Source organism: Nannobrachium achirus (assembly GCF_963921795.1).
Source record: "Nannobrachium achirus genome assembly, chromosome: 1".
Classification (NCBI taxonomy): Eukaryota; Metazoa; Chordata; class Actinopteri; order Myctophiformes; family Myctophidae; genus Nannobrachium; species Nannobrachium achirus.
The window spans coordinates 33711087-33724068 of record NC_137810.1 but is presented as its reverse complement, the minus strand read 5'-3'; the positions used below and the strand labels follow the sequence as shown (position 1 = coordinate 33724068).

The window sequence follows — 12982 nt, the reverse complement described above, 5'->3', positions numbered from 1 at the left end:
CCACCATTTACTAACTGGATAAAGTCATGACCTTAACATGAGGTAACGTAATAAGTCCTCCCCTGATCCGTCCAATATAACCGTAGTGCAAAGCTACTTTCAGTTGGTTTAAGGGTAGTTAGATTAAGTGTTGACAGGTCCATTCCCTGCACAAGTGAATAATCATGGCAAAGCATTTCATCAGTTATAGACCTTTTTATAGTCAGTGTAATGTGCCTCCAGGTTAGATTTATAGTTTGCAAAAGCTCTGCCAAAGTGCGCTGTTCTAAGCCAGGGAAAATGCTGTCGAGCAGAGACTGGCATGAAGACAAAGCCAGCGGTTTCCCACGGCTTTGTCAAATTGCTGACTGATCATTGAAGCACGACAAGGGTGACAGGTCAGGACAGCCCCATCAAATAATGACTCAACTCTTTATGTGTTGCATGTCTCTGCGTGTCAGGAGTTGGATGTCGGATTACTGAAAGGACTAGAGTAGGATGTCAGATTACTGAAAGGATTTACGAAGATAATTCAAGTGCTTCTCGACTTGATTGAACCTTGGAAACACGGTGCTGGATATCTTTGAATATGCATGGTGTAAATTCAAGAAATATTCTTGAATTCATTTCAATATTATTTTAAGAAATCATGGACTGTTGAATTGCATCTAGTTGTGTAACTTGCAGTTACATTTTTTGTGTGTTGGGAATACATCTCATCAAGTCCCTGCAAGTTGATCTTTCATACTGTACTGAATTGAATTGAATAGAATTCAACAAATTACCTCAAAGTACAAGGGACAGTTCCCCTTAGAATGGTTAGAATGGTTTAGTTTGCCGCTAATGTTTCTTGGATGATGCTTGCTGTGATCTTGGACAAGAGAATTGTAATGACGCCTGTGCTCTATCATGTTTGGAGAATGTTGGATATATTTAAATACTAATTAAACAGATAAAATATACATGTAAAGTCTCAAATCTTTATAATAATTCACAAAGAAATAAGACAAGAAAGTGCCCAAAGTATATTGCTGTATTAGAGAGAAACAGACGAGGTACCGGTAACAGTACAGATCAAAAGGTGCTTTCGCTCTCTGACAAACAGGGTTTTTATAATGAATTACATGTAGTTGATCACAGTGTAGTGGCAGGATGATGTCATCGTGGGCACATTGGTATCAAGCACGTGCATCTGATTATTGACCATTGGCAAAGTTCATGTCCCAAGGATGGGTTGTTGATGCGATGGTGTTATTGGTTTGTTCCGTTATCATTAGGAGACTGTCTGTGACCCGGCATGGCTGTCTTCAGCTCTGACCTACTGTACAAAAATGGTACAAACCAATACTAATAATTAGCAAAGCAGATGCACCAGAGAGAATACTATTGGCTTCATTATGAGGTTACTAATGGGCTAAAGGCTGCATCAATGCAACTCCTTGCAACATGCAAATACTTGCAACTACTCGCTACCATTATCTCCAGTTGCAAGTAGTTGCATTGGTGTGACATGTATGGCTTTAAAACGGTTTTGTTGCAAGGAGTTGACTAGTTGCATTGGTGTGGTCTGGCCTTAAGAGAAAATATGCACCAAACAGTCAAAGGATGTGCATCTCTTTGACATCCTGTCTGCTCTGTAGGATTTCATCTGCGAGCACTATGGAGAGGACGGCTCTCTCTATGACAAGGAGATCAAAGAACTGATGGAGCTCAGACAGGTGAGGCCTAACAAACGCACATCCACACATTATACATTTATCTGGTTCGGTGTTTGCTACTGTGGGGCACTGGAGGGTGACAGCAATGAAAGCATGATGAAATAGGCTGTGGATAACAAATAATGGCACTGATCTTGTGTGAAAACAAACAACGGCAGACACTGGCAGTACAACTGACAATTGCTGGTTTATTGATAGGTAAGGTGACCCATAGATGTGCCACAATTTACACACATACAGACATGCTGTTGTGGGTCAGATCAAAGTTAGTGGAGGTGTAACAACCAATGTTTTTCAAATTAGCAAGTGTCAGCAAACTCAGTATCCCAAGTGTGTTTATTTCCTACAAGTCGCTTCTTGTCAATAACTGGATCTAAGGATCTCTGTCGGTAGCCTGTTGATGTTCTCTTGTTGCTGCTGGTGTGTTCAGGCCATGCGGACTCCCAGTCGTAACCAGGCTGGCTTGGAGCTGCTGATAGAATACTACAACCAGCTGTTTTACCTGGACCAGCGCTTCTTCCCCCCGCACCGGAACCTGGGAGTGCACTTTCATTGGTCAGACACACGCACGCACGCACGCACGCACGCACGCATGCACGCACGCACGCACTTGAAGCTATTCCAGAACACATGAATATACTCAAAGTGTTGATCAGAAAATTATTGCTAAATAGATTTTATACAAATGAGAATGACTACACCATTTCCCCCCATTTATAATACATTTTAAATAAAGCAAACCTGAATAATATTCAGTGTGGAAATTAACTCAGGAACGCATAATTTTTGCACTCAAAGTGTTGATGCGGTGACGATAACAAAATGCAGATGTGAATGACGATCCACCAGTGCCCCTCATTTGCACACACAGGTTACAATGAGGACCTCCATGTGTGCCCCTCTCCTCAGGTATGACTCCCTGACTGGCGTGCCATCGTGCCAGCGTGCCTTGGCCTTCGAGAAGGGCAGCGTGCTGTTCAACATCGGCGCTCTGTACACGCAGATCGGAGCGCGCCAGGACCGATCTGTCACCGCCGGCATCGACCGAGCGATAGACGCCTTTCAGAGAGCTGCAGGTACCTTTTTTTTTAAATGTATACTTGTGAGCTTGTAGATCGGCTATTTTCCGTGAGTGACCCCATCGTATTACACGCAGCGCAACTGCATCTGTTTACAGATCGTCTCTGTCGGCTGGAAAGCTCATTATGTCCCAAACTGTTACTTTTCAGGATTCAAAATATAAAAATATCAAGCAGCTCGAAACACGTCGCTTAGCTTGTAAATCTGCAACCTTTGAGGCTTTTGTGTGGCGCTGTAGTATGATCAAGTAGCGTGTTCATTTTTAGAAAAAAAGTTACGAATATGGAGATGGGAGGTTTCAGCACGACAGCAACTGTGTGTGTGTGTGTGTGTGTGTGTGTGTGTGTGTGTGTGTGTGTGTGTGTGTGTGTGTGTGTGTGTGTGTGTGTGTGTCTGCGTGTGCGTGCGTGTGTGTGTGTGTGTGTGTGTGTGTGTGTGTGTGTGTGTGTGTGTGTGTGTGTGCATAGGTGCGTTCAATTACCTGAAGGAGAACTTCTCCAACGCTCCCAGTCTAGACATGAGTGGTCCTTCCCTCTGCATGCTGGTGCGCTTGATGATCGCCCAGGTCCAGGAGTGTGTGTTTGAGCGCGCCACGCTCACCACACAGGGCAAACCTTTCACTTCGCAGCTCTGCCTGGCGCAAGAGGCGGCTCGGGTGAGCACAGTGCACACGCACGCACGTCGCACGCACGCACACACACACACACACACACACACACACACACACACACACACACACACACACACACACACACACACACACACACACACACACACACACACACACACACACAGTGCTGGGCGTTTAAAGTGGACATTTGGGGTGCAGTGGTTAGCGCTTCGCCTCACAGCTAGAAGGTCCTGGGTTCGATTCCCGCCGGGGGACGCTGTGGGCAATGGGGGCGTGTTCCTCCCTCCGTGTCATCAGCGCCCACACCCTAGGTGGGGTTGGCGATAGGGCCTTTCTGTGTGGAGTTTGCATGTTCTGCCCGTGTCTCCTAGGGTTGATACCCTCACAAAAACATGCAGTAATCCTGGTCTCAATAATGCCTCCCCCTGGCCAGCCGGGGCGCCTGATGGAGGGGAAAGGAACTGGTTGGAATTATGTGTTCCTTCCACGCGCTACGTCCAAACCAGGGAAATCTCCACTGTCAGGTGAAAAGAAGCAACTTGGGCTCCTCATGCATAGAAGGAAGCATGAGGTCAGTCAGTTGTCTCCCCAGTTGTCTCCCCAGGCACGGCAGAGGGAGAGCAGAGCCCAGGATTCCATAGGCAATTGGCCTATGTAATCCTGAAGACTATTAACTACTCCAGTCCAGACACATCATGTCAGAGTGAAGGAACATGCTATGATATTGCTGTGTATTCCAGGTATCAGAGGTGTACTCCTTGGTGCAGCAGACCATGTCCCAGCCGCTGGTGAAGGACTACGTACCGTTCTCCTGGGCCTCCATGGTGCAGGTCAAATCGGAACACTTCCGGGCCCTGTCCCACTACTACGCTGCCATCGCACTCTGTGACAACACACGTGAGTACATGGACAGAAAAATCAGGGTTCCCACGGTTATGAAAATCCTGGAAATATTTTGAAATTAGACAAATATTTTTTCCAGTAATGGAAAAGGTTTGGAATTGATCAAGGGTCCTGGAAAAAAAATAGCTATGCATTGTCTTGGGTTATTGATTTTGTTAATACCTCTGAAATGACAAATTAAACATTGGCCAAATTGTCAAATGTTAGAGGCAGAAATTGTGAAAATAGCCGATCTACATGCTTGTGAGCATGTAGATCTGCTATTTTCACAATAGAACAGTGTTATAAAAAATTCCTCAACTCTTAGTGCTTGTCGGGGTGCCGCGTCCCCAGTTAAAACATGATTATTTCGGGGGTCGCGGCCTGAAGAGGTTGAGAACCACTGGCATACACTTCCTGTCTTTGGGCATTGCGCATAGGAGTAAGCGACCTGTTATTGAGCTGAATTATTGTTATATAGTCCTGGAAATTGGGTTAAATATTCTGGAAAGGTTTTGGAAAAGTTTCGGAAATTAATTGGTAAAAATGTGTGGGAACCCTGAAATACATCTAAATGTCACATGGAATGGGTGGGAGCCATGAAGGGAAAGTTACGTATGATATGGTGTCAATGTATTGTTTCTACACATGTGTAGGAACAAAGTAGACATTTTGCTAAATAAAAGTAAATAACATTTTCATTTCAGTCACCACTGTGTTTGGGAATTGATTTTATGGAACACTGTACAGTATATTGTGTGTTGTGTGATGCTGTGTAGATTTTGGTGAGAAGGAGGAGGAGGAGGAGGAGTTCGACGAAGAGGCCCAGAAGGCCTTCCTGCAGTTCCACGTCAATGTCCCTGCTGAACCGCCACTCTGCACTGTCCTACACGACCCAGAGGCCAGACGAAGACTAGGTACATACTCCACATCTCTGTTTAACCGTTTTGTTAATGTCAAAACAGATGTATTTAAGATTGCTAGTGGATGATCAATATATGATCTATATCTGCCATTATTGGTAGCCGCTCTATATGGAGGAGGCGCTGCTTTTTGTACCCATGAGGTAGACACGGTCTTTCTTTATTTTTTTTACAGTAATACTGTAATGCTACTGTTGCGAGCTGTAATTTTGTAAGGTTATACTGATCACTGTGCAGTCACAATGTTACTGAATGTCTCCCGAGGAATTTTTGCACTGTTAGTATTTATGTCCATGCAAACTATGTACCTATGTGGACATAAATAAATCATTTAAAATGTGTGTGTGTGTGTGTGTGTGTGTGTGTGTGTGTGTGTGTGTGTGTGTGTGTGTGTGTGTGTATGTGTGTGTGTGTGTGTGTGTGTGTGTGTGTGTGCGTGCGTGCGGTTGTGTGTGTGCGCGCGCGTTTGTGAAGGTAAAGCTCACTTGCGGCGTGCTGTGATTCGTCATGAGGAGGCCATGCGCGTCCACAGCCTGTCCAAGATCCTACGGAAGATGGACATCTTGCAGGACGTGCTGTCCCTGACGCACCGGCGCTCTCTGGATCAGTACTCTGAGCTGGACCAAGAGGACGACTTTGATGAGATCGCAGACGCTCCAGAGATACAATGTGAGTGTCCTGTATGGAGCAGGTCAATGGTACCTGGTGATGATGCCAACAAGAGCTGAACTAGAACAGTGGTTCTCAACCTGTTGGTCGGGACCAACGGGACCCCTGGGGGGTCTCCAAATTATTTTGGGGTCCCCAGATGATTCACTTAATGTGAAACATTGTTTTCTCACTCAACAGTAAAGAAACCAACATACAGTATGAGTGTATAGAGGGTATCTGCACATTTCTAAAGTGACAATTTAAGCGACTTTTTAATACCTCTAAAATGACAAATTAAACATTGCCCAAATTGATCAAATATCAAAGGCACACATTATGAAAATAGCCGATCTACATGCTTGAGGCGTTGTGTGCATGTATATCTGCTATTTTCACAATAGAACCGTGTTATACAAAATATAATGCCTCAACTCTTTAGTGCTCGTCAGGGTGGGGGGTCCCCATGATTATTTTGGGGGTCGCAGCCTGAAAAGGTTGAGAACCACTGATCTAGAAGCTCACAACTCATTGCATCACAACGCGGTGAAAGATTTAGACAGATAGGTTCTGTCTACAATCGTCATATGACCGACTATGTCAAAATAGTTCTGAATATCATCACGTTCTTTACACATCCTTGATCACACAATTCCGCAGTGTACCTCCGAGTGTTAATGGGACTGTACATGTATGGATCCATGCTAACACACTAAGTGATCCCCTTGTCTCCTGTTGACAGCTCAAACCCAGCAGAAACCAGACATCACGCCACCAAACTTCTCCACGGTCCAAGTCACTGAAATCTTCCGAAGACTGGTGACAGACACATGCTTCTCACTGAAAAAAAAAAGAAAAAACATTTAGTCCAACGTTGTGATGGTGAATTCTGATGGCACGGCTTTCCATAATGTAACGTAGATGTGGATGATGTTCTCTCCTTCTGTCGCAGGGTCCTCTGTCTGTGTTTTGTGCGCGGGCGCGCTGGGGCCCAACTCGTGTCATATGCCTCCAGAGACGGGACGGCGGCTTGGGCCTCACGCTCAGAGGAGACTCACCTGTTCTGGTGGCAGGGGTGGTGCCTGGAGGCTGTGCTGCGGTGAGAGACAAGAACCCTCTTCACTTATATACAGCTTACTGTAATATCCCAATGCTTCCATTTAGCATGCACACGCACAGTACAACACACACACACACACACACACACACACACACACACACACACACACACACACACACACACACACACACACACACACACACACACACACACACACACACACACAAAGCCTACAAACACAATGGAGTAATGGAGTAAGTAGCCTTATCTGACGACATCAAGAGTGAAAGTAACAGGCTAGTCCAGATTCAGATTCAGATTTCTTTATTAACCATTGTGTAATACACATAGGAATTTGCTTTGGCATACTCCATTTTTGCATTCAAATCAATTTTTTCACATATAACATAAACAAAAACAAAAAACAGACAAACACCAAAACACCGACAGAACGCAACACGTAGTCACCACAGCAGCCATGGGTCACCACAGCAGCCATGGGCGGCGCTATCTCAGAGGGTTATAGGCTCATGAAACTCATGAGCCTATAACAGGGTTCCCATGGTCATGAAATTCCTGGAAATATTTTGAAATTAGAAAAATATTTTTCCAGTACTGGAAAAGTTTTGGAATTTATCAAGGGTCCTGGAAGGTCCTGGAAAGAATAGCTATGCATTGTGTTTGGTTATTGATTTTGTTAATACCTCTGATATTACAAATTAAACATGGGCCAAATTGTCAAATAGCCGATCTAAATGCTCACAACGCCTCGCGTTGCGAGGCATTGTGAGCATGTAGATCTGCTATTTTCACAATAGAACAGTGTTATACAAAATTCCTCAACTCTTAACTCAGCTCTTCAGGGTGCCCAGTTAAAATATGATTATTTCGGGGGTCACGGCCTGAAAAGGTTGAGAACCACTGGCATACACTACCTGTCTTTGGGCATTGCGCATAGGAGTAAGCGACCTGTTATTGAGCTGAATTATTATATAGTCCTGGAAATTTGGTTAGATTTTCTGGAAAAGTTTTGGAAATTAATTGATACAAAATGTGTGGGATACCCTGCTATAATCTCTCCTGGAGAGGAGAATTTCCCCCTCAGTTGAGCAGTAGGTGTTTGGTATTCCATGCAGGAGGCTCAAAAGGTTTAAATCCAGTGTGAACTTGCGTTGAATATAGATCTTCTATTTTCTCTTCAAATGTAACAATGTATTTTTTGAATGTGTGTGTAATGTTTAGGAGGCAGGTCTGAGGGAAGGAGATTACATTGTGGCGGTGGACGGCCAGGATTCCAAGTGGTCTAAACACGTAGAGGTGGTCCAGTTACTAAAGAGCTGCAGTGACAGAGGGGTGCAGCTAGGTGTCGTCACACTGCACTCACATGACATACAGGTAACAAATGAATACACTGTCACAGTTACACCTACTGCATGCACTTCCTTCCGTTACATTTCTAAATATGGCAACTGGTATTAAAGGAATAGTTCACCCCCAAATGACTTTTTTTCTATTGATTACTCCATGGAGACTTGAGTAAGATAATATTACTCAAGTCGCATTCCTAAGATAAAAAAATGTATTGCATTAAATGTACCCCCATTGATTCCGGTACCCCCATTGATTCCGGAAGGGGAGCCGGATGCATTTGGGTCCCCATTCCGGAATCAATGGGGGTACATTTTCTATAATCAAATTTTTATCTTAGGAATGTGAAAAATACAAACAAATATTATTGAACTCAAGTCTCCATTGGCGTGAGTAATCAATAGAAAAAAAGACATTTTGGGGGTGAATTATTCCTTTAATATGGTTCACTATGTCTGATCTTGTGCTACAAGAGCAATAATACACAAGAGTGCGAGAGCTGCGAAAGCTGTGAGATACTGACACTTTGTGTGCTGCACAACACACCAATACACACCAATATTGAACTGTGACCTCGACTGTATGATTTTATACTACAGTTTCATTTCAATATTTATGATTGGATGAGGAGACAATGATGATGCAAGCTAATTAATAAAGTTTATTTTATGAAGAAAAGTAGTGGCTTACAGGTCCTTATTAGTAAAAGGGATAAACCATTGATTTGACACATTATAGGTGCAGTTTACTCATCACTTTTAATATTCACCCCATACCAAACTGTTGCTTTTTATGTCTGTTACAGGTAGAATAAGGTAAAATGATACATTCATATGTGAGTGCTGTTATTGGGAGATATTTGGCACAACGAAAATGCCTTGTAACAAGGCACATGTTGCAAGTTTTGCATGACACCACCACCTACAGTAAATGCTAGTAAACACGTTTTCAGTCCAAGGACCCCTTAGTTGAGAGAGATGAAGCAGGGACCCCCACAACCTGTTAATAGATCCCGTATAGTTTCATCTTTTGACAGCACAATCATCAGTGTGTTTTGGATTCATGTCAATTTGTGTTTTCAGATATTTAACCACTTGAACTGTCAAAACTTGACCTTTCACTCTGTACTTAGTCTGCTCTTTTCCCCCTCTACACCAAAGCTCTTTGCCGAACTGCGAGGCGTTGTGAGCTTGTAGATCTGCTATTTTTGGCCAAACATATGTGCTGTAACATTAAACCATAATGGTAACTTGTGCGCGTGTGTGTGCGTCAACAGGTGGACAGGAGGTCAGTGATGCTCTCGCACAGCGGCGACAAAGAGAACGCGCGGCAGCGCATGCTGGCCGGAGCCAAGGGACAGAGCTCAGCCTCGCTGCTCAACTGGAACCGCAAGAAGAACAGGGAAGGGGGCGGAGTCACCAAGAGACTGGGAAGCACTTTCAGCCTGTCGTTTGGAACCCTCCGAGACACAGAGTCCATGTACTGAGCTGCACAGGTAGCCTCGCAGCGGAGCCACTCAGGGAAAAAAATAACTTGGAGAGCAAGACTATGGAATACAACAGTGTCTTTCAAACTTTTACATTTCAAGGTCTCCCCTTAACTCTGAGAGTACACAAATGGAACTAAATGGTCATTACGTTATACTGTTAGAGTTACATAGGCTGGTGGTGCACCTCTTTCACACACTTTGTTTTGGGACCACCACCACCAGGGGGTGGTATTGCGGTCTGGAACAACCAGGCTAAGAGTTACATACTTGCATGGGTCAATTTAGACCCACCTCTAAAGGAACCCATCGAGTCCTTGGAATCCACTTTGAGAACCACTGGAATACAATGAACCGTGGACTGCTTTGCATTTGACCAAAAACATGCTTGTTTTAAAGGCAGTGGAATAAGGGATGTTTATGTCCAGGTTTTGGCAGGAGTTCCAGATTCTTCCTTGATTAATTGTCTAATCACGGTGCCCGTCTTTATTTGTCAATGTTTTTGTCTGATGATCCTGCAAATGCAAGCCAAATACAGCATCCGCCACTGGTTCAACCATCAACAACATGATTTTTCAGGAATTACTAAAAGCACCATTATCTATTGCCTATCTATAGCTAATTCATGAATTTACCAACCCATGGACCAACCTCAACCAAGATACTTACCTGGACCTTTTCTCTGTTAAACTCCAGACATGCTGACTTGCGTACCCTTAATCCATTTCAGTCTTGAAACGGTCTCTCTTACAATCATTATCAAACTATTAATTTAATTTAGCGAATGTCTGTTCGTCTGTCCGTCCTACTGACCTTGCTTGGCGTTGCCAGCCTCTATCACACACTTCGTTTTGGGAAGAGAGTCTGGGATTTCAGGAAGAGCTTTCATTTCTACGTCATTGCCCCAAACCACGTGCCCCAAGCCTACAGAAACCACGTTCCCCAAGCATACAACCCTGATTGGCCAACCCATGAAGCTGGTTGAGGAAATAAAATCTCAATGGTTTGGGGCCAGACCGTACTACAACAGCACTACCGCCAGGGGGTCGTGTTGTGTTCGGTCTGGTTTTAACCAGGCAACTACTGACCATCTGCATGCTGACATCACTGATACTACATACTACACAGTTTAGCTGCCATGGTAACCATCTGTCTGCATGCTACTCTGACGTCATAGTAGTGACATCACAGACTCGCCTGGACATGGAACACCATGTATGGGCATAAAGATCTGTCCAACGGGAACTCCGACATTACTTCTGAGACTCCTCCATTCAATCCCTTACATACTGTGCACACGTGCACACCCCAGCTGGCACAGGACTAGTATTACTAATGTTGGATTCCGTCCTCAAATTCAGTATTTTGGGTGTGACCTTGTTTTCTTTGTGTGTGTCACCTGTTTGAGATGGGTGAGACTACCCACAAGACACTCAAGTTGTTTTGTTTTAGTCTGTCATTTTCTACTTGAGTTTAGTTTTCTACTTGTTGATGCACTGTGACTCATCGAGAACAAATCGATTCTCTTGAATGCTGCGATGTCGGCGTGACGATGCTGAAAATTCTGCGCTCGCAATTAGAAGTTTAGTGTCTTTATAATGAAATATGACAGCGTCTGCTATGCCTGAATTGTAAATTGGTACTGAGGGACCCTGTGGGAAAGTCTGCACCGAGACACTCTAAAGCCTTATACCTTGTCATATGAGAACGTTGTTTACCTAAAATAACTGATCTGTAAGAGGTTATTTTCTGCAAACAACACTTGTCATAAGATGAAGTAGGAATTAGGCTTGTATATCGTCACTGTCGGGCAGAAACCTTGTATCTCGAAGTTTCAAATTTGAACGTTTATTTCGCAAAGCAAAGCCCCCGCTTCATCATACAAGGCCGTCGCACAAAAGTAGTGTAAACAGCACTTCTACAAGCACACAACGCCTCGCGGTATGAGGCGTTGTACGCCTCGCGGTATGAGGCGTTGTGTGCTTGTAGGTCGTCTGTTTTCACTAGTTTAAATCATTTTTAAAATGATACTGTATATACTAACGGTTTTGGACCTACAAGGTTTTCACCCAGCAACGACGATATGATGTCCTTTTTTTTCTTAACAATGTTGCATTGTTCTGGACAGTTTTGTATTGTTGTCATGTCTGTCGTGGTTCTGATAGTCATCAGAGAATGGGAGAAGTTGAGTCCTGCCACTGTTTGTTTGTATTTAGCTCAGAGTGGGAAATGTATTAGGCTGTTGTCCAGTAAAAAGAAAAAAGGTTGTTTCTAGCTAAAAAATTGTCTAACCTTTATTGTCTTTTTAAGATTTTTGATACAGCTGTTTTTTATTTTATTTTTAGTCACTGCTTTTGTGTGTGAGTGATTGTACTTTTTGTTAACAGTGTTACTGAAAAGACACGATGAGGTGATAAAGTCTTTTTTTCTCTTCCTTGTACTTTTCTCTTCTCCTTTTTTAACCCATTTAGGCCTGAACACATTATGACCCAATATTTTATGCTTTAAATATAAAAAAATAGCAGATATACAAGCTCACAGCGCGGCACCGAGTGCCGCGCTGCGAGCTTGTAGATCTGCTATTTTTGAAAAATCGTGAAAATTAGAATTTTGACCCGATTCTATAAGTGTCTTTTGAATCCTTCTAAGATTTTTGGAAAAGAACTATGTTTCTATGTCAGCAATCTTCAAAGAAAAGGTCCTTTTCACTTAACTGGAACTCAGTTAGTCTGTTCTTGAGAGACTACTATGTCAGTGGTTCTCCAACCTTTTCATGTGAAGGACCCCCAAAATGATATTTATTTGGCCACGGACCCCCATTTCAAAATATCTAGTTCCTTCCAGGGACCCCCCAGAAGCAACATTTTAGTTACAAACGTTCGCTTTGAAAATACATATATTCAAAGATTTGCACACATTTTCGCGACTTTTTCAAAAATAGCAGATCTACAAGCTTGCAGCGCGCGCTGTGAGCTTGTATATCTGCTATTTTTCACTGGTTAAATCATTCAATAATTCTAGGCCTAAATTTAACCCGCTGATTACTCATTACATCAGGGATTTGCACAGTATTTGTTTCCCCTTAAACACAATACAAAAAGAACTAGAAAGGTACACTCTCCACCTGGCTGTGTTGTCTACCCAGGGTCTGCAAATTCATAAGGCAGACCATTGGTTTAAGAAGAGAAATCTGACTGATCTTGATCA

The 12982-nt window shown here is 43.4% G+C and overlaps 1 protein-coding gene across 1 annotated transcript in view; it reads left to right on the top strand.

Annotated features, from left to right (window-relative positions):
* The window catches only part of rhpn1 (rhophilin, Rho GTPase binding protein 1), a gene marked incomplete at both ends in the record, with an annotated part of 30432 nt that extends 20657 nt beyond the window's left edge, over positions 1 to 9775 (top strand). The window contains 11 exons of the mRNA XM_080728362.1: positions 1620 to 1697; positions 2128 to 2252; positions 2607 to 2773; positions 3245 to 3432; positions 4149 to 4305; positions 5070 to 5207; positions 5688 to 5882; positions 6604 to 6680; positions 6814 to 6960; positions 8164 to 8316; positions 9566 to 9775. Of these exons, the coding sequence (XP_080584488.1) occupies positions 1620 to 1697; positions 2128 to 2252; positions 2607 to 2773; positions 3245 to 3432; positions 4149 to 4305; positions 5070 to 5207; positions 5688 to 5882; positions 6604 to 6680; positions 6814 to 6960; positions 8164 to 8316; positions 9566 to 9775 (1635 nt within the window). The remainder of the gene's footprint in view (positions 1 to 1619; positions 1698 to 2127; positions 2253 to 2606; positions 2774 to 3244; positions 3433 to 4148; positions 4306 to 5069; positions 5208 to 5687; positions 5883 to 6603; positions 6681 to 6813; positions 6961 to 8163; positions 8317 to 9565) is intronic.
* Between the last annotated feature and the right edge of the window lie 3207 nt (positions 9776 to 12982).